Raw genomic sequence first — 23317 nt, forward strand, 5'->3', positions numbered from 1 at the left:
CATATCAAAATCTGTTCGAAGTCGTTGCAATTCAATCAATCAAACTACTTCTAACCTCAAGCTTTTCTATTCCGATTCGAACGTTGAATTCCCGAGTTCGAACACTTCAAAACAAATCTGAAAATGAAGTATCATAAGCTCAAAGATCAACTTACTATTCAATCTAAAGCATAGCTAATTCAATAGGCTTGAACGTATAGCAATTCTGAAATCGACGGCGTAACGGCTAAAAATCGGTAACTGAATCAATAGCTAAATCGATCTACCAAACCAATCTCATCATATTCTTCAACATATCAATCCTATAAACAAAAGTCCAGCAACATTTCAAAATTGGAGATTTCGAATTTTGCTTCTAAATTCATAAGAAATCCAAACTACAATCTTTTTTCGACCCGTCTGCGAATATACAATCGGGGCTAGCTCAACATATATCATCAAGAATAATAACAACCCATCTTCAACATAAAAATCAAATATGAGATAACTCAATAAAAATTGTACCAAAACGAAGCTCTCGGAGCTGTGATCACAGATATATATTCAATTCTGAAATCTGACGGCCGGATCACGAGAAATCGAAGCTTCTAGAGGTTGAAAAATCTGAAAATGGCGTTTAGAGGTGTAGTTTCTGAGTTCTCTGCCTTTTGGTGTCGTGTAATGCTAAGAAAGAGGATGAAATTAGATATATATTGCATATTTGCAGTTTAGTTCTTGCACTTTTGGATATTTGCAATTTAGTCCCCAAAAAAGTGATTTAATTCAATTTCAATCCTTATTCATTTAAGAATATTATAATTTAATTCTAAACTCTAAATATTCTCAAATTAAATATTCTCAAAATCATATGCAATATGTATAAGCAATCTGTATACACATAAGATAATGAAATAATAGAAAACAGAATAAGAACTCACATTAATGAAACAACTCTGGAAATCTCTGTCTCATATCTGACTTAGTCTCCCAAGTCGCTTCTTTAGTGCCATGTCGACTCCATTGAACTTTGACTAACTGAATAATCTTGTTTCTGAGCTGTTTGTCTTTATGATCAAAAATCTGAATAGGCTGTTCAAAGTAACTGAGAGTCTCGTCAAGTTCAGCTTCATCAGGTTGAAGAATATGAGAATGATCAGGCTGATACTTCCGAAGCATAGAGACATGGAATACATCATGAATACCAGACCAAGATGGAGGAAGAGCGAGTCGATAAGCAAGATCGCCTATCTTCTCGATAATCTCGTACGGACCGATAAAACGCGGAGATAACTTTCCTCTCTTGCCAAATCTTACTGTACCTCTAAACGGAGAAATCTTAAAGAATACTTTGTCTCCCTGATCAAAAGATAGAGGTCATTGTCTGATATTCACATACTTCGCTTGTCTATCCTGAGCTGTTTTCATTCTTTTCTGAATAAGCTTCACCTTTTCAGTCATTTCTCAGATCATATCGGGCCCAACATCAAGTACTTGTAAGATATCATCCCAGTACAACGGTGATCGACATTTCTTTCCGTATAGTGCTTCGAATGGAGCCATCTCAATGCTTGTCTGATAGCTGTTATTATAAGAAAATTCTGCAAGTGGTAATTAATCTTGCCAACTAGTACCAAAATCTAGGACTACCGCTCTCAGCATATCCTCAAGTGTCTGGATAGTCCGCTCTGACTGTTTGTCTGTTTGAGGATGATAAGCTGTACTCAAATGCAATTGAGTACCAAGAGCTTGTTGCAAGCTTTGCCAAAAGTGTGAGGTAAATCTAGGGTCTCGATCTGAAACGATAGATTTAGGCACACCATGTAATCTTACCACTTCTCTGATGTAGATCTCTGCCATCTGATCATGTTTGTACGTCATTCTGTACGGAATAAAACATGCTGATTTTGTCAATCTGTCAATAATAACCCAAATGGCATCGCACCCTCAGGATGAACGTGGTAGCTGTGTAAATAAATCCATGGAAATGTGATATCATTTCCATTCTGGAACTGATAAACTCTGCAATAGACCACCTGGCTTCTTTCTTTCAGCTTTCACCTGTTGGCAATTCAGACATCTGGATACAGATTCAGTCGCCTCTGACTTCATCTGTTTCCACCAATACTGCATCTTCAGATCATTATACATTTTTCTGCCACCCGAATGAATTCTGAATCTACTGCTGTGAGCCTCTTTCAATATCTACTGTTTCAAGTCTGAAACATTTGGAACAACCAGTCTGTTATTCACATATAACACATTATCAGCACTGACCTGATATTCAGATTGATGCCCAGATCTGACCATATCAATCGATTTCTGAATATTCTGATCCACTTTATGTGCTTCTTTGATTCATATCAACAATTCTGGCTCAGCTTTAATAGCACAAACTCGGATAGGCTGCATATCTGTCTCAAATACTAATCCAAAAATGCAACAATCTTCCACCAAGTGAGATACACCTATCGTAGACAAGGATAAAGAACATACCTTTCTACTCAAGGCATCTGCAGGATTTCCTTGGATAATATTTGATCTCGCAATCGAAATCTTTAAGTAAATCTAGCCATCTACGCTGTCTTATATTCAATTCTGACTGCGAAAACATATATTTTAAGCTTTTATGATCAGAAAAGATTTCAAACTTCTCACCATAAAGGTAATGTCGCCATATCTTAAATGCAAAGACAATAGCGGCAAGCTCCAAATCATGGATAGGATAACGAGTCTCGTGTGGCTTTAGCTGTCTCGAAGCATAAGCGATAACATGACCTCGCTGCATAAGCACACAACCAAGACCCCTATGAGAAGCATAACAATATACAACAAAATCACCCGTACCTGATGGAATCATCAAGACAGGTGCACTTGTAAGCCTCTTCTTCAACTCTAAGAAACTAGCTTCACAAGCTTCAGTCCAAAAATACGTCTTATTTTTCTGAGTCAATTGCGTAATAGGCTTGGCAATGCTGAAAAAATCTCTGATAAATCGACGATAATATCCAGATAAGCCCATGAAACTCCGTATTTCTGGCACTGATGTAGGTCTAGGCCAGTTGAGCACTGCATCTACCTTGCTTGGATCCACTGAAATTCCATCACCTGAAATGATATGCCCAAGAAACACCACTTTCTGCAACCAAAACTCAAATTTCAATAACTTGGAATATAATTTTTTAGTTCTCAAAGTCTGTAAGATGGTTATGAGATGTTCAGCATGATCATGCACATTCTTGGAATATATCAAGATATCATCGATAAAAATAATGACAAAGTCATCCAAGTATTACTGAAATACTCTATTAATCAATCCCATAAATACGGCATGAGCATTGGTTAAACCAAAAGGCATGACAATAAATTCATAATGTCCATACCTTGTTCTGAAAGTAGTTTTAGGGATATCTTCATCTCGTACCCTTAGCTGATGATATCCGAATCGTAAATCAATCTTAGAATAGATAGCTGAACCCTGTAGCTGATCAAACAAATCATCTATTCTAGACAGTGGATATTTATTCTTTATCGTTACCTAGTTCAGTTGACGATAATATATACACAATCGCATAGACCCATCTTTATTTCGTACAAACAGTACCGGAGCGCCCCAGGGTGAAACGCTCGGCCTAAAGTACCCTTTGTCCAACAAATCTTCCAACTGATCTTTCAATTCCTTCAATTCAATCGGTGTCATTCTGTAAGGAGCTTTGGATATCGGTTGCGTACCTGACATTAAATCAATGCTGAAGTCTATTTCTCGAACAGGAGGCAAACCAGAAATTTCATCAAGAAATATATTGGCAAATTCATGAACCACTGGAATATCCGTCACTGCTGGATTGGATTTCAATATATCTAATTCATAAATCAGAAATCCTTCTGCCTCCCTCTGCAATAAACGGGTCATAGATAACACATATATCAAAGGGATCTTGGATCGAGAACCCTTACCATAGAATTTTCACTCATCTGCCATGTCTGGTCTGAATCTGACCACTTTGTGGAAACAATCTAAAGTCGCCCTGTACTTGGTTAACATGTCTATACCGATAATGAAATCGACATCTGATAATCCAAGTACTATGCAATCCAAATCTATCACATTTCCATCATATTGTAGTGCACAATTTTGAATCAGTCTAACAGATACAATGCCTTCTCCCAAAGGTGAAGAAATAGAAACAACAGTAGACAATGGCTCAGATGATAAAAAATGCATCATAGCAAATTTGTCAGATATGAATGTATGTGATGCACATGTATCTATCAAAACATAGGCAGGATAACCATAAATAGAGCAGTTACCTGCTATGACATCGTCAGGTGCTGCCTGAGCCTTATCCTCAGTAAGTGCAAATACCGAGCCTGTTTCCTAGTAGGTTGAGTCACAGTCTGGCTTCCTCCTGGCCTGGTTTTTTTTTGTGGCTGGAAGGAATGCTCTGATTGCCTTTCTTCTTGAGGGACTGGTCGAGAAGAACTTGCACCAGTGGTTCTGTCTGTTTCTCTTTGAGGACACACCTTGGCATAGTGACCTGGTTGACGACAAATATTACACGTACCTGATACACCTCTGCACTGATCGGTATCATGACGTCCACCACACTTACCACAATACACTCCTGAATCACTGGCCCTCTGACCTGTACCAAACTGCCTCTGACCACTATAATTGGAAGAACGACTACCAGACTTCTTAAACTGTTTACCTTAAGGCCTAAATCTGAATCCTTTCTGCCACTGATTCCACCCTCATATTGTGAATTTTCCTCTGGATTTTCCAAAGCACAGAAAGATAAGGTTCAAAGCGATGCTAAGTAATTTGTGGGGGATGACCCATACTTATGGAAACACTGCGCCGATCAAGTCATACACAGATGTGTCCCAGCAAGCGAGGTAATCCCTATTCTCAAATTTTTTCACTCATATTCTTGTGGTGGTCACTTTGGAGCGAAAAGAACAGCGAGGAAAGTGTTAAACTGTGGATTTTTTTGGCCATCCATATTTCTAGACTCTTACGTTTTCTGTAAGTTGTGCACTCAATGCTAGAATACGGGTAATATATCCCAGCGCAAGGAGATGCCTCAACAACCTATTTTAGTTTGTGAAATTTTTGATGTGTGGGGCATCGACTTCATGGGACCCTTTCCCAGTTAATTGGATTTATTTATATATTACTTGCTGTGGATTATGTCTGGAAATGGGTGGAAGCTAAGGCCACCCGTACTGACGATTCTAAAGTGGTTGCATAGTTTATCAATCATAATATTTTCTCTAGATTTGGGATTCCAAGAGCCATCATTAGTGATAGAGGAACATATTTTTGCAACCGAAATGTGGCGAGTTTGCTGAAGAATATCCACTGCATATCATCCACAATCCAATGGCCAAGCTGAAGTTTCGAATTGAGATCAAATCTATTCTAGAGAAAACAGTGAATCCTACAAGGAAGGACTGGCTTGCGATTGGATGACACTTTGTTGGCCTATAGAACCGCGTTCAAGATGCCGATTTGGATGTCCCCATATCGGCTGATTTTTGGGAAACCCTGCCATTTGCCCATGGAATTGGAACATAGAGCCTATTGGGCTATCAAGAACTTTAACATGCAGATGCATGAGAGTGGTGAGCATCGAAAGTTTCAGTTGCAGGAATTAGAAGAGATCCGCAATGATTCATATGCCGGTTCCAAGATCTATAAGGAAAAGGCAAAAGCCTTCCAAGACAAGATGATTTCTAGAAGGGAGTTCAAAGTCGGCCAGAAAGTCCTTCTATACCACTCACGACTTCGATTATTCCCAGGTAAGTTGCGTTCTGATGGATTGGCCCTTTTGTTATTACTAATGTCTTTCCTCACGGTGCAGTTGAGATTCAAAGCTTGGAGACCTCGAATATTCAAGGTTAATGGACATCGATTGAAACATTATCATGAAGGGTTCCAAGCAAATGACGGAGAGAACGCGCAAGATCTCACACTCGATGCTCTGCCATAAATTGCATAAATCGCAGCATGCAGTGAAGCTATATACTGTCAATTTAGCACTGACAGAGAGGCAACCCAGTGTTCTTTGTTTCCCTTCCCTTTGTTATTTTCTAATTTTTGTTCTTTTCTTGTTTTTATTTGTTTTTCGGAAAATAGAAAATTACAAAAAATATTTTTGGTTTTTAAGCTCGCTCGATCGGTTAAGTTTTACCAATCGAGCGAGAATTTCTCTGCCTCAGAATTTTTTTTGGTTTTTATAGCTCGCTCGATCGGTCAAGTTTTACCGATCGAGCGAGAATTTCTCTGCCTCAAAATTTTTGGTAAAAATTTTAGCTCGCTCGATCGGTCTCTTTCAACCGATCGAGCGGGGCCTCTATTTCGTGAATAATAATCGCAATTCCCCTCTCCCCTCTCTCATTCTCCCTTCTCTCTTTTCTCAATCCCTAAATCCCCAAATTCTCTTGCCCTATAAATTTCTCTAAATTCTCTTCATCTTACATCGCAGGGACGAATCGACCATCATCTCCACTTCATATCCGGTCATCTCCTCCATCTAGAAGGATCGCACGCCATCTCTCTCTCAGACCACGCATGCATCCACCCTCCTCCGAGTTTGCCTCCTGATCCCGCGCCTCACTCTCTCACGCCATTCGTCTCACTCGCATGCCTATCTCTCTCTCAGCCTCACCAACTCTTGTGTTATCCAATCCTCCGAGTTTGCCAGCTGGGTCCTTTGCTTGCTACGCTGTAGTAACCCAGATTCCATTTTAAGATAATGATATGTTAAACATGATTAAGGGTTAGTAATTAACCAATTTTGGGGCTTAATCAGACTTCAGAATTAGGAATTGGGCTTTAAAAGTTTTGGTCAGTTCGGACGGCCCAAAGAGGACTTCGGACGGTCCGAACTGAGCAGTTCGGGAGCTCCGATCGTGGTCTTGATGACTTTGGGGTTAAGGCAGCTTCGGACGATCCGAACCCTAGATCGGACGGTCCGAACTCCTTCAGCCAACAATGCATGATGACTAAGACTTGAGTTTTGACAAGTGTCGGACATAGAGAGTTCGGACGGTCCGAATCTGAGTTCGGAGGCTCCGAACCCGACGTGGCTTGCATGCATGCATTGAGCTGGAACGGATACTCCGAACCCGAGTTCGGAGGATCCGAACTTGACCGGAAAATTTCCTATAAATAGGGGTCCCCAGAGTTCATTTTGAATTACGAATTCCCGAGTTTCTTTCTTCAGTTATATAAGTATGAGATATACACTTGAGGGCCCTATCGGTTATAATAGAAGTTCTGGAATAACCAAGGCGTGGTTATAGTTGTCCGGGACTAGTGACTCCAAAGGGCTTACTACGGACGAAGGTATGGTCCGGGAATCTATTTAAGTTTTGGGATTACTTATTAGCTTAGTTAAGGCTTATAGAATTTGCGTAGTGATACGGTGAACTTTTGAATATAGGCTTGGAACCTAGGATCCTACTAAGACTTGAACTAGTCTAGAGGTACGTACACATTGACTGAGATTGCCAGCGAGTATACTTGTTTATATGTTGCATTTATTTGGCATTATTATGTGGCATGATGTATGTTTTACCGTTTTCTATATTCATATATCATGTGCACATACACGTTGAGCCTATACCTTGTTATACCTGATTGTAAAGCCTCTCAGCTCTATACTCGATAGTCTATCACTGAGAGTACCGCGACTGCGGGGACATGCATGTCTGACTACTCTGGTGTACTAGACGAGTGTGGTTGCACCCAGAGGTTGATCCGTGCGGTGGAAGCACTCATGTGGCGCCAATACTGAGCATGACTTTTCAGATGACCCTTTACCAGTCATCATGTTGCATGCATCATATATATACGTGTACTCATGTTTATGTACTGGGCGTTAGCGCTCACGTCCTAGTTGTTATCTTGGACACCCTATTCCATGGGGCAGGTCGCAGGATGGATGGAGCTGGTAGTTCAAGTCAGGAATAGGGAGCACGAGCCTTGAGAAGTAATTTATACATCAGGATTCGTTATAGCTGTATAATATTTACTTTTTAGTTATTTCGATTTGGTTGTATCACTACAGTATTAAGCCTGGATTTATTACTAAGCTGATATGTAAATTATGGATTATGTTTCCGCACATTTTACTCTGTTAAGCATTTTGCTTATTAAGTTTAATGCATGCTATTAGTTGCCAGTTAGTAGGTGATTCAATGCAGGGTCACTACATTTTTGGTATCAGAGCATGCTTAGATTTTGGGATTAGTAATTGGGATTTACTCTAGTCTTAAGTAATTATTGCGCATTTGAGATTTTAATGTGCAATTATTTTCAGGATATGGCCGACGAGAGTCACGGTAGTGTTGGACAGGGAGGTGGTCATCATCATCACCATCGCCATCATGATGATCGACATCGTCCTCATGAGGGTAGACGTTGCTACTCTATCAATAAGTTTATGCAAGTAGGACCGAAGCCTTTATTGGGAGGCGAAAATCCTGAACAAGCAAGAGGTTGGATGTCTAAACTCAAGAGTGCTTTCGAGCTTTCGAGTGCACTAAGGAGCAGAAACTGGAAGTTTTAGAATTTATTCTAGAAGATCAAGCTTGCTTATGGTGGGATGCCAAGGTGACTTAGGTACGTACGGAGAGAGGACAGGTAACCTGGGGGGATTTCTGTCAGCAATTTCAGAAATGGTATTTTTCTCCAGCAGTTCGACAGGCACGATCGATGGAGTTGCTGACTCTAAGGCAAGGATCAATGACTATTAATCAATATTAGCAACGATTTCTTGATCTGCTACCTTTCAGTCCTCATATCAATGACAGTGATGCGTCAAAGTATGATATCTTTCTGCAAGGCTTGAATCAAGATATCTATTCACAAGTTGTCGTCTGTGATGATCCGACATCTTATGAGACTTTGGTGAACCATTGCCGTCAAGTGGAGAACAGCAATATGCGGGCACTGTTGATGATGCCAGGACAACCTAGTGGATCTTTTGGGCCTAGGGCTCAATCTGTTGTGCAATCTGGACCTATGTCTTCTTTTACTAATACTTCATCTGGTTCTCGTGGCTCACGAGGTACATTCCGTTTTGGGAAGAAGAAGAAGAAGGAGGAGTTTTGCAGCCACTGTGGTGGGAAGCATCCTGCAGCTTCGTGTCGAAAGGCTACTGGTGCATGTTATATTTGTGGTGAGCAGGGACATCTGGGGAGATATTGTCCTCAGCGTATGGGTTCTACTGGTGGATCGGGATCACAGGTTGGATCTCAGGCTTCTACTTTTCCACGTCAGCAGCCAGCACCACATAGTTCTTCTGGTTACCATCCCCAGACTCAAGGGCAGGTGTTTGCTCTGTCTCAGGAGCAGCCTACTGAGGGAAGCGATCGCATGTTGGCAGGTACCTTTTTGTTATGTGGTATTCCTGCACTTGTCTTAATTGATACTGGAGCATCGCATTCCTTTATTTCTAGTCGCTTTGTTAAGAAGCATAGATTGACATACATATCATTAGACCTGGATTTAGTTGTATCTACTCCGTTGGAGCAGGAGGTAGTAACTAAGCGTCTAGTGATGGGTTGCCTTCTAGAGTTTGAGGGTCATGTGTTGTCTGCTAATCTGATGATTTTAGCGATGACAGATTTTGATTGTACTTTGGGAATAGATATGCTGACTTTGTATCACGCTACTGTGGATTGTTATCAGCGTCTGGTACAGTTTCATCCGGATGAGGGTGATAGCTGGTACTTTTATGGTGAGGGTGCGCGACCTCCGATGCCACTTGTATCGGCTCTGAAGGCATGTAATGTCTTAGAGTCAGGTGGGGAGGGCTACCTCATTTATGCAGTTGATATGTCCACGAGTAGTACGGGTATTGATCAGTTATCGGTTGTCAGCGAGTTTCCTGATGTATTCCCTGATGAGATTCCTGGTTTTCCTCAGGTTCGAGAGGTTGAATTTGGTATTGATCTAGTACCAGGAACGACGCCTATATCCCGAGCACCTTATCGTCTGGCACCGTCAGAGATGAGGAAATTGAAAGAGCAGTTGCAGGATCTGATTGATAAGGGATATATTCGTCCTAGTGTTTCTCCGTGGGGAGCACCTGTTTTGTTCGTCAAGAAGAAAGATGGATCGATGCGATTATGTATTGATTACAGGCAGTTGAATCGTGTCACCATCAAGAATAAGTATCCTTTGCCACGAATTGATGATCTGTTCGATCAATTACAGGGTACTTCTGTTTACTCTAAGATAGATCTGAGACCGGGATACCACCATATGCGGGTACGAGACTCAGATATTTCTACGACTGCTTTCAGGACCAGATACGGGCATTATGAATTTATGGTGATGCCATTTGGTTTGAAGAATGCACCGACAGTCTTTATGAATTTGATGAATCAGGTATTTCGAGAATATCTGGATAGATTTGTCATCATTTTCATTGATGATATTCTTGTCTACTCTCATGACAAGGATGATCATGCACAACATCTGAGGAATTTTTTGCAGATGTTACGAGATAAGCAGTTGTATGCGAAATTGAGCAAGTGTGAATTTTGGCTTGATCGGGTAGTGGTTCTCGGTCATGTGATTTCTAGTGAAGGAATATCTGTTGATCCAAGTAAGATAGAGGCAGTGCTGAACTGGTCTCGTCCGATGACGGTTGCTGAGATTCGTAGTTTCTTGGGTCTAGCTGGTTATTACCGTCGGTTCATCGAGAATTTTACATAGTTGGCCAGACCTTTGACTCAGCTTACACGTAAAGATGTTACCTTCATATGGTCCTCGTATTGTGAGGATTCATTTCACGATCTGCGTAGACGTCTTACTACTGCACCTGTGCTAGCTCTACCTTCAGGATCGGGAGGTTATGTTTTCTATTTTGATGCCTCTGGTCAGGGGCTAGGATTTGTTCTGACACAACATGGACATGTTATTGCCTATGATTCTCGACAGTTGAAGACGCATGAGAATAATTATCCAGTACATGATCTCGAGTTAGCCGCCATTGTATTTGCGCTCAAGATTTGGAGACATTATCTTTATGAAGAGAAATTTGAGATATTCACGGATCACAAGAGTTTGAAGTATTTATTCACTCAGGCGGAGTTGAATATGCGACAGAGACGCTGGATGGATTTCCTGAAGGATTATGATTGTGAAATCAAATATCATCCAGGTTATTCTAATCTTACTACTGATGCCTTGATTCGGCAAGTGAGACTTTCTGCACTTCGGACTAGTGAAATATCTCATATGGTTCAAGAATGCTGTTCACTGAACTTCACTCTCAAGCATAAGAAAGGGAGAAATGGGATTCGTTTGTATACTATTCTATCTGAGCCATCATTATACTCTCGGATCAGAGAAGCTCAGATATCTGATGTTAAGACTCAGCGTTTGGCACGTCTAGCCAATGGAGTTAATACATCTGGATTCCATTTTCAGGCAGATGGTTTATTATGCTTATCGAATCGAGTGGTTGTACCTGATGTTTCGGAGCTCAGGAATGATATTCTTTCTCAAGCTCACAGGAGTCGATTGTCAGTTTATCCTGGTAGTATGAAAATGTATAAGGACTTGCGAACTAGATTCTGGTGGAAAGGGATGAAGCAGAGTGTATATCAATTTGTTTCTCGATTTTTGGTTTGTCAACAGGTCAAGGCTGAACACCGACGACCAGGTGGATTATTGCAGAATCTTGAGATTCCCGAATGGAAGTGGGAGCACATGACTATGGATTTTGTCACCCACTTGCCTATGACTTCACGTCAGTGTGATGCTATATGGGTCGTTGTTGACCGTTTGACGAAATCAGCACATTTCATTCCTTACAACAGGGAATATTCTTATGATCGCATGGCATGCTTATATGTCCAGGAGATAGTGAGATTACATGGGGTTCCAGTGAGCATAGTTAGTGATAGAGACCCGGGATTTACCTCACGTTTCTGGGGTAGTTTTCAGCAGGCGTTGGGTATCACTTTTAGTTTGAGCACTGCATATCATCCGGAGACTGATGGGCAGTCAAAGCGCACTATTCGTACGCTGGAGGATATGCTACGTTCTTCTGTCATGGACTTTGGCTTATCTTGGCAGGATCAATTACTTTTGATCGAATTTGCTTACAATAACAGTTATCATCGTAGTATTGATATGACACCTTTCGAGGCATTGTATGGTCGATGGTGTCGTACTCCGTTATTCTGGGATGAGATAGGAGAACGACAAGTCGAGGGTCCTGAGTTGGTGCAGCAGATTTTAGACAAGGTAGATTTGATCAAGAGAAGGATCAAAGCTGCTCAAGATCGACAAGCCAGTTATGCGAATATTCACCGTAGGCCATTGCAGTTCGAGCCTGGTGAATATGTGTTCTTTTGAGTATCACCTTTCAGGAAGGTGATGAGATTCGGTGTGAAAGGCAAGTTGTCACCTCGTTACATTGGGCCTTTTCAGATACTGGAGAAGATCGAAGATGTTGCATATCGTTTGGCGTTACCGCCATATCTTTCCAGTATACATGATGTTTTTCATGTGTCATTACTTCGACAGTACATAGCTAATGAATCACACATTATCCAGCCTACTGATGTTCAGCTAGAGCCAGATCTGTCGTATGTCAAACGACCACTCCGTATCTTAGACAGAAAGGAGAAAGTGCTTCGGAACAAGACTATACCACTTGTGATGGTACAGTGGCAATGTCGAGGCGTTGAAGAAGCAACTTGGGAAACCGAGAGTCGTATGCGAGCGGAATATCCTGAGATGTTTGCTTTGTACTTTTGATTACCATGTAAAGATGTAATTATAGGTGATTGTAATAAAACATGGTTTGATGTTTCATATTGTTATTTTGATTTGTCTTTAGATTTTATTTTGCGAACGAAATATCTAAAGGTGGGGAGAATGTAGTAACCCAGATTCCATTTTAAAATAATGATATGTTAAACATGATTAAGGGTTAGTAATTAACCAATTCAGGGGCTTAATCGAACTTCAGAATTAGGAATTGGGCTTTCAAATTTTTGGCCAGTTCGGACGGCCCAAAGAGGACTTCGGATGGTCCGAACTCACCAGTTCGGGAGCTCCGATCGTGGTCTTGATGACTTCGGCATTAAGGCAGCTTCGGACGATCCGAGATCGGACGGTCCGAACTCCTTTAGCCAGCAATGCACGATGACTAAGCCTTGAGTTTTGACAAGTGTCGGACGTAGAGCAGTTCGAACGGTCCGAACCTGAGTTCCTCCTGAGTTCGGAGACTCCAAACCCGACGTGGCTTGCATGCATGCATTGAGCTGGAACGGACGCTCCAAACCCGAGTTCGTAGGATCCGAACTTGACCGGAAAATTTCCTATAAATAGGGGTCTCCAGAGTTCATTTTGAATTATGAATTCTCGAGTTTCTTTCTTCAGTTATATAAGTGTGAGATATACACTTGAGGGCCCTATCGGTTATAATAGGAGTTATGGAATAACCAAGGCATGGTTATAGTCGTCCGGGACTAGCAACTCCAAAGGGCTTACTACGGACGAAGGTATGGTCCGGAAATCTATTTAAGTTTTGGGAGTACTTATTAGCTTAGTTAAGGCTTATAGAATTTGCGTAGTGATACGGTGAACTTTTGAATATAGGCTTGGAACCTAGGATCCTACTAATACTTGAACTAGTCTAGAGGTACGCACACATTGACTGAGATTGCCAGCGAGTATACTTGTTTATATGTTGCATTTATTTGGAATTATTATGTGGCATAATGTATGTTTTACCGTTTTCTATATTCATATTTCATGTGCACATACACGTTGAGCCTATACCTTGTTATACCTGATTTAGAGCCTCTCAGCTCTATAGTCGATAGTCTGTCACTGAGAGTACCGCGACGGCGGGGACATGCATGTCTGACTACTCTGGTGTACTGGACGAGTGTGGTTGCACCCAGAGGTTGATCCGTGCGGTGGCAGCACTCATGTGGCGCCGGTACTGAGCATGACTTTTCAGATGACCCTTTACCAGTCATCATGTTGCATGTATCATATATATACGTGTACTCATGTTTATGTACTGGGCGTTAGCGCTCACGTCCTATTTGTTATCTTGGACACCCTATTCCATGGGGCAGGTCACAGGATGGATGAAGCTGGTAGTTCAAGGCAGGACTAGGGGGCATGAGCCTTGAGAAGTTATTTATACAGCAGAATTCGTTATAGCTGTATAATGTTTACTTTTTAGTTATTTCGATTTGGTTGTATCACTACAGTATTAAGCCTGGAATTATTATGTGGCATAATGTATGTTTTATCGTTTTCTATATTCATATATCATGTGCACATACACGTTGAGCCTATACCTTGTTATACCTGATTTAGAGCCTCTCAGCTCTATACTCGATAGTCTGTTACTGAGAGTACCGCGACGGCGGGGACATGCATGTCTGACTACTCTGGTGTACTGGACGAGTGTGGTTGCACCCAGAGGTTGATCTGTGCGGTGGCAGCACTCATGTGGCGCCGGTACTGAGCATGACTTTTCAGATGACCCTTTACCAGTCATCATGTTGCATGCATCATATATATACGTGTACTCATGTTTATGTACTGGGCGTTAGCGCTCACGTCCTAGTTGTTATCTTGGACACCCTATTCCATGGGGCAGGTCACAGGATGGATGAAGCTGGTAGTTCAAGGCAGGACTAGGGGGCATGAGCCTTGAGAAGTTATTTATACAGCAGAATTCGTTATAGCTGTATAATGTTTACTTTTTAGTTATTTTGATTTGGTTGTATCACTACAGTATTAAGCCTGGATTTATTACTAAGCTGATATGTAAATTATGGATTATGTTTTCGCACATTTTACTCTGTTAATAATTTTGCTTATTAAGTTTAATGCATGCTATTAGTTTCCAGTAGTAGGTGATTCAATGCAGGGTCACTACATATGCCGTTGCCCTACTCGTCCGTTACGGCCACAATTCTAGCCCTCGAGGCCGCCGCACTCCGATTTTCTTGGTAATTACATATATCTCTATTTCCAAGCACTCATGGGGCCTAAATGAGTTTGACTTATCGGCGAGACTTCTAACCCGCGCTCCGTGGCAGTTGCTGCCTCACAAGCTCTCGCCGGAAAATTTTTAAGCCAAGCGGCCCGTGATCGATACGATCACGCAAAGGTAAATTCAGCATAAACTCAAGGTGAATAATGGTAGGCATACAAGAACAAGAGGTACATGAAAGTTAACAACTTTATTCCATATTCAAGCACACAAGATACTACATGTACTCAAGCTAAGTTCCAAGTTGCAACTACTAGATTATTAAAAATACAACCATGTACATGCTATAGACATAAAACTTGAGTTGTTGACAGCAACTTCTATAATCTTAGCCCGGAACACCACTTCCCTATTCTTCCAACCGCTCATGACCTTTTACGACTCGACCTTGAATCATCTGTTGCAATGAACACACAAAAACAAAGCAACAACCGAATAACCGGTAAATATAAAACTTAGTATAATACAACGGTAGAATATAATGAAACATATATGACAAGTTTCATGCATTACCAATATATAACACAATTAGAACATGAAATGGAAATTGACTAGGCTATAAAGGTTCAAGACTTAATATACGACACAGTTTAGATGCTAAAACGCATCACTCATCATCAGGTTCAACTCATCACTGATGCTATCACCGAAGTCAAAATATCAATGTTACAAACTCATCATTGATACTTGATATCGAAGTTTATAACTCATCGATGATATAGTGGCAATGCTTGAAGGAATGTTAGGCTCAACAAATATATAATAAGATGATACAACACACAATCATCTTATCCTAGCTGAACAAGCATGCTAATATACTCAAGAAATGCATAACCAAGATATAAATATGTAAAGCAAAGAACTGTATGATTTAAGGGAATCGAGAAGGTGAACTCGTCTCGACGAAACATCCCCGACTTGATCATCGTCGTATCATACCTTTTCTTGATAAGGAGCTAGCTAAATCCACAAGCTACAAAACACACAAGCTCTATCACAATTATGCTCAAGTTAAACTCAAGCATCAAAGTCTAAAACTCACCAACTTTGATCAACCAATTTCCCGGTTCGAAGATAGAATCCCGATTTCGATGGCCTTTACTACAAATCTGAAATGAAGTGTTCACAAGCCATAAACATCAACAAGATCTCACATAAAACACAGCTCAAGCATAAGGATTCAAAATCTGTCAAACTTGTGAACCGGCGGCGTAGCGGTACAAAATCGGTAACCTAACTTCATTTCTATCAATTCTAATCATCGCATACACTTCATATATATCTCATAACAGCATAATAACCATAAAAAATCATCATATAAGCCATGTCCATTTTTGAAATATTTCTGGAAAATTCATATCAAATCAAGAGAATAACCGTTCTTTGATCAGACTTCAATATAATCACGCATACAAGCTCAAGAACGCATAGCCATAAACAAATTCAAATTTCTACCAAAAAAATATATTTGAAATATACTGAATCAAGATGATACTTACATCACAACGAAGCTCTTGTTGCAAGGATTCCAAAACTATATTCAGATTTGAAATCGGTTGGCCGGATCTTGCACAATCAAAGTTTGAAGATGAAATTAGAATTGGAAATCTGAAATGGAAGAGGAGCTCGGTTCTTGCTGCTGTGGAGAGAATGAAGATGATACATACACATTAAAAATTATATCAACAAGCCAATTGTCCCACTCAAAAAGGTAATTTTTACTTTGGCCCCTCAAGTCTTCACTATTTGCAATCTAGCCCTTGAAACTTCTTTTTAATTCAATTTCAATCCTAAATAATTTAAGAATATTAGAATTTAAATCTAAAATCCAAAAGTTCTCAAATTAAATATTCTTGGATTAAAATTAAATAATCTCGGGCCTTACAATTCTTTCCCTCTAAAAACTGATTCCATCCTCGAAATCATAAGCAATATGTAAACACATAAGATAAGAAATAACAGAGATATTTAATAAGAACTCACATCAATGAAATAACTCTGAATAACGCTGTCTCATATCCTGTTCTACCTCCCAGGTTGCTTCTTCAATACCGTGTCTATTCCAATGCAATTTGACAAGTGAAATGGATTTGTTTCAGAGCTGCTTCTCCTTGTGATCAAGGATTTGTATAGGAAGTTCAAAGTAGCTCAATGTTTCATCCAACTCGGACTCATTTGGATGAAGAACATGGGAAGCAACGGGCTCGTACTTCCTCAGCATAGACACGTGGAACACGTCATGAATACCTGATAGTGCTCGAGGTAATGCTAGTCGATATACAAGATCACCAACTTTATCAAGAATCTCGTAAGGTACAATAAACCTTGGTGATAGTTTTCCTCTATTTCCAAATCGAACTGTGCCACGGAAAGGAGATATTTTCAGAAATACTCGATCACCCTGTGCAAAACTCAAAGGTCTACGCCTCACGTTTGCATATTTTTCTTGCCTATCTTGCGCTGTTCTCATTCTGGTCTGTATCAACTTCACTTTATCAGACATATCTCTAATCATGTATGGCCCTGTAAATGGTGCTTCAGAAAGATCATCCCAAAACAACGGAGATCTGCATTTCCTACCATACAGTGCTTCAAATGGATCCATTCCAATACTTGACCGATAGCTGTTATTATATGAGAATTCAACAAGTGGCAAAGATTCTTGCCAACTAGCGCCAAAGTCAAGTACTACAGCTCTCAACATATCCTCCAGAATCTGAATAATTTGCTCTGACTGTCCATCAGACTGAGGATGATACGCTATACTCAAATGTAAACGCGTACCTAAAGCTTCCTGAATACTATTCCAAAAATGTGAAGTAAATCGAGGATCTCGATCAGATACAATAAACTTAGGAACACCGTGTAATCTCACCACATCTTTGATATAGACGTTAGCCATCTGACGATATGTCATTAAATAAGGAATGAAACAGGCAGACTTAGTCAGTCGATCAATCACTACCCAAAATGAATCACATCCCCTCAAGGATCTCGATAATTTTGTGACAAAGTCCATGGTGATATGCTCCAATTTCCATTCAGGAACCGCTAAACTGTGCAATAAACCACCTGGTCGCTTCCTCTCAGTCTTTACCTGTTGGAAATTTAAACATTTCGATACAAAGTTTGTCACATCAGCTTTCATTTTCTTCCACCAAAATTGTTGTTTCAGACCGTTATACATTTTTCGACCACCAGGATGAATGCTAAACTTACTGCAATGAGCTTCATTCATAATCTGATGTCTCAAATCTGCAATATCAGGAACAACAATATGTCGGTTAACAAACAAAACTCCATCCATACTAACCTGAAATTTTGACTCATGTCCAGTTTTGACTTTTTCAATCGAATTATTAATATTTTGATCGGCTTTCTGTGCTTATTTAATTCGAAAAAACAATTCTGGCTCAGCTTGGATTGCATAAACTCGGACAGGACGTGCATCTGTCACAAAATCCAAACCAGAAACACAGAAATCTTCAATCAATTTAGAGACACGCAGAGTAGATAAGGATAAATCACAAACCTTTCTACTCAGTGCATCAGCCGATGCGTTAGATTTCCCTGGATAATACTTAATCTCACAGTCAAAATCTTTCAGTAAATCTAACAAACACCTTTGTCTCATATTCAATACATCTTGAGAAAACAGATATTTCAGGCTTTTATGATCAGAAAATATCTCAAAAGTCTCGCCGTACAAATAATGATGCTAGATCTTCAAAGCAAAGACAATAGCTGCAAGTTCAATATCGTGTACAAGATATCTGATCTCGTGAAGTTTCAATTGTCTCGAAGAATACGCTATCACGTGACCTCTCTGCATCAAAATACAACCTAAACCTTTGTGAGATGCATCATAATATACAGTAAAACCACCTGTACCTGATAGAATAGATAATACAGGTGCACTAGTAAGTCTCTTCTTCAACTCAATAAAGCTAGCTTCACAATCATCTGTACAAACATATGGAGCATTCTTCTGGGTTAACTGGGTAATCGGCTTCGCAATGCTAGAAAATCCTGCAATAAATCGGCGATAATACCTGGCTAGGCCCATGAAACTACGAATTTCAGGTACAAATGTAGGTCTAGGCCAGTTGATAACTGCCTCTAACTTGCTATGATCAACTGATATACCATCTCCTGAAATAACATGGCCAAGAAAAACAACCCTATCTAACCAAAACTCACATTTGGACAACTTAGCATATAATTGCTCAGTTCGTAAAATTTGTAAGACAATTCTCAAATGCTCTGCATGCTCAGTATTATTCTTCGAATAGATCAGAATATCATCGATAAATATAATAACAAATTCATCTAAATACTTCTGAAATATTCTATTCATTAAACTCATAAAGACTGCATGAGCATTTGTTAAACCAAATGGCATTACTATAAACTCATAGTGGCCATAACTTGTTCGAAAAGCATTTTTAGGCACATCTGCTTCTCTTACTCTCAACTGGTGATAACCAAACCTCAAATAAATCTTTGAATAGACGGAAGAACCCTTCAATTGATCAAATAAATTGTCTATTCGAGGTAATGAATACTTATTATTTATTGTGACCTGATTCAATTGGCGGCAATCGATGCATATCCTTATTTCTTACAAATAGAACCGGAGCACCCCAAGGTGACACGCTCGGCCTAATGTAACCTTTGTTCAGTAAGTATTCAAGTCGTTCTTTTAACTCTTTCAGTTCAAGTGGTGCCATCCTGTAAGGAGCTTTAGATATAGGCAACGTACCTGGTACCAACTCAATACTGAAATCAATCTCACGCATTGCAGGCAATCCTGGAATTTCATCCGAAAAAATATCAGAAAACTCACATACAACAGGAATGTCTGCCAATTCAGGAACATATTTCAACACATCCAATGCATAAACTAGAAACCCCTCAGCACCTTGCTGCAATAACTGTGACATGGATAAGATAGAAATCATAGGAATTTTATCTCGAGAGCCCTTACCAAAAAATTTCCAATCATCAGCCATATCCGGTCTAAATCAGACCACCTTATGAAAATAGTCAACTGTGGCCCTGTACTTGGTTAGTGCATCGATGCCAATAATACAATCAAAATCAGACATACCAAGTACTATAAAGTCAAGTTCAATCGCATTGCCATCAAACTGTAACTCACAACCTCTGACTATACTCGCAGATGTCTTATATTTTCCCATAGGCGATGAGATAGCAAATACAGAAGATAAATGCTTAACAGGAAAGGAATGCAATGCAACAAATATTTCAGCTATAAATGTATGTGATGAACCAGTTTCAATCAACACAAAAGCAGGATAACCAGAAATAACACAATTACCTGCAATCACATTGTTTGGTGCCGCCTGTGCCTAATCCTCTGTTATTGCAAAAAACTCTAGATTGCTGTCTTGGAGGTTGGCCTACACTCTGGATCTCTCCCTGTCTGTTCTGTGCTGGTCTACCTGGAGGTTGAAAGGAATGCACAGAAGGATCTTGTCTGTCAGCAGGATTTGAAAATCTTGACGTACCTCCACCTTGTGAAGGTCCCGTACTGCATGTAGGACATACTCTAGCATAATGTCCTGGCTTAGTACACAACTTGAAACTACCTGTACCCCCTTACAATCATCGCTAGAATGCCGTCCTCCACATTTATTGCAAAACGAACTTGAATACCCTGAACTCTGGGTTGAACTAGTTTGTCTCGAACCACCAGAACTTGAAGAGCTGCTTCCAGGCCTTTTGAACTATTTACTTTTGGGCCTAAAGAGATCTTTTATGTTACTACTACCGCCACCTCCTTCATATCTAATTTTCTGCTGAGGAAAGGATGATTGAGGTTGCACAGATTGTGGCTATGGCTTTCGATAATATTGAGGCATAAAAAAAGTTCCTTTATTTCTGTAAATATCGGCTTCTGCACCTTTGGCTTTATCGAGGGCATCAACAAGATTATTAGGTCGCCCCACATTAACCAAAGTGAAGACATCGGGATTAAGACCGTTGATGAATTGATCGGCCTTTGCTTCCTCATTATCAGCAATATCAGGTGCAAAACGGAGTAAGGTGGAAAACTTCGCAAGATAATCTTCAATACACATATTACCATGTTGCAAATTAGCAAACTTTGCTCCCTTTTCCTTTCTGTATGACGGAGGAAAGAAACTTTTGAAAAACTCAACTTTAAACATTGTCAAGGTAATAACAGTACCTCGGTTTTCCAACGCTTTCTTGGTCATGATCCACCAACCTTTAGCCACATCATGCAACTGATGTATAACCAATCGAACTCATCGGTCATCAGAGTAATCAATGGATTCAAACAGTTGCTCGATATCATCAAGCCAACTTTCACATGCTACAGAATCCTCTGTACCTTTTAGACTTGGTGGTTTAAATGACTGGAATCGCTTCAGCAACACCTCCATCGGATTAGCAATCGTATCCATCGGAGTAACAATAGTACTTTCTTGTTCAGTCGGAGGTACCGGTGGAATATTACTAACTTTTGGAGGAGGCACTTGCTCAATCGGTGGTGGCTATGGAATATTGTGACCACTGCGAAGAGGTATAGCTCGGGGAGGCATAACTGATAGACTGAGAGTAGACAACAATTCAACAAATAACAACCTCATATCTCAGTTACAATATCTCATACTCTTTAATCTCATGAGTATGCCTTATTCCCATCACACAACACTTTTATATCACATGTTTGGCAATTAACTCATATAAGCACATACTTGCAATAGCTGAACATGCTAGCATATAACATGTGATTTCAAAGAGTAGAACATGCTCGCATAAAATTCAAATAATCAAACACTGCATTAAACTCATGCACAAAGAATTTATGCGACAAATCTACCACGCTCAGCTTCTAATGTCGACTCAAGACAACTTAAGCTCTGATACCAAACAATGTGGCGTCCCCGGGCTCGTCTACTATAATCTCATGACTCATTAATAGGCATTGGAACTAAGCACAAGTAAACCAAATAATTTTTTTAAAAAAAGTCCGAGTCTCGCTCGATCTGTCAGACTCCGCCGATCGAGCGAGCAAAGAGTGGCCCAAACATTGTTTTCTTAAAATTGAGTCTCGCTCGATCAGTCAAACTCCACCGATCGAGCGAGTAGAACTCTGTTCGAAAATTCCAAAAGTTCACTTGTGTTGTCCTTTGCTATATTCTTGCCATCTTTCAACATAAACTCAAGGTGAATAACTCTGGGCATACAAGAACAAGAGGTACATGAAAGTTAACAACTTTATTCCATATTCAAGCACACAAGATACTACATGTACTCAAGCTAAGTTCCAAGTTGCAACTACTAGATTATTCAAAATACAACCATGTACATGCTATAGACATAAAACTTGAGTTGTTGACAGCAACTTCTACAATCTTAGCCCGGAACACCACTTCCCTATTCTTCCAACCGCTCATGACCTTCTACGACTTGGCCCTGAATCATCTGTTGCAATGCACACACAAAAACAAAGCAATAGCCGGATAATCGGTAAGTATAAAACTTAGTATAAAACAACGGTAACATATAATGAAACATATATGGCAAGTTTCACGCATTTCCAATAAATATCACAATTAGAACATGAAATGGCAATTGACTAGGCTATAAAGGTTCAAGAATTAATATACGACACGGTTTAGATGCTAAAACGTATCACTCATCATCAGGTTCAACTCATCACTGATGCTATCACCGAAGTCGAAATATCAATGTTACAAATTCATCATTGATACTTGATATCGAAGTTTATAACTCAGCGACGATATCGTGGCAAGACTTGAAGGAATGTTAGGCTCAACATATATATAATAAGATGATACAACACACAATCATATTATCCTAGCTCAACAAGAATGCTAATATACTCAAGCAATGCATAACCAAGATATAAACATGTAAAGCAAAGTACTGTGTGATTTAAGGGAATCGAGAAGGTGAAATCGTCTCGACGAAACATCCCCGAATTGATCATCGTCGTATCATAACTTTTCTTGATAAGGATCTAGTTAAATCCACAAGATACAAAACACACAAGCTCTATCACAATTCTGCTCAAGTTAAACTCAAGTATCAAAGTCTAAAACTCACCAACTTTGATCAACCAATTTCCCGGTTTGAAGATAGAATCCCGATTTCGATGGCCTTTACTACAAATCTGAAATGAAGTGTTCACAAGCCATAAACATCAACAAGATCTCACATAAAACACAGCTCAAGCATAAGGATTCAAAATCTGTCAAACTCGTGAACCA

At 39.9% G+C, this 23317-nt stretch overlaps 1 protein-coding gene across 1 annotated transcript; it reads right to left on the reverse strand.

Moving 5' to 3' along the window:
* Positions 1 to 17127: 17127 nt before the first annotated feature.
* LOC140860635 (uncharacterized) lies at positions 17128 to 21274 on the reverse strand. The gene is made up of 7 exons (XM_073263639.1): positions 20959 to 21274; positions 20066 to 20304; positions 19615 to 19966; positions 18918 to 19184; positions 18466 to 18602; positions 18130 to 18345; positions 17128 to 17934 (listed from the first exon to the last, which is right to left on the reverse strand). Exons 1-7 carry the CDS (start codon positions 21272 to 21274, stop codon positions 17128 to 17130), a joined length of 2334 nt encoding a protein of 777 aa, XP_073119740.1.
* Positions 21275 to 23317: the final 2043 nt, after the last annotated feature.

The sequence above is a fragment of the Henckelia pumila genome, chromosome 4 (assembly GCF_033568475.1).
Source record: "Henckelia pumila isolate YLH828 chromosome 4, ASM3356847v2, whole genome shotgun sequence".
NCBI lineage: Eukaryota > Viridiplantae > Streptophyta > Magnoliopsida > Lamiales > Gesneriaceae > Henckelia > Henckelia pumila.

Excerpts from the sequence above, each read along its gene's own strand:
- LOC140860635 (XM_073263639.1), bottom strand. The coding sequence starts at position 21,274 with ATGACCAAGAAAGCGTTGGAAAACCGAGGTACTGTTATTACCTTGACA. Across the intron at positions 20,305-20,958 it reads TGCCCTCGATAAAGCCAAAG|CTGAAATATTTGTTGCATTG; the intron begins GTGCAGAAGCCG and ends ATACATTTATAG. Across the intron at positions 19,967-20,065 it reads CAGTTGACTATTTTCATAAG|TTATTGCAGCAAGGTGCTGA; the intron begins GTGGTCTGATTT and ends TCCATGTCACAG.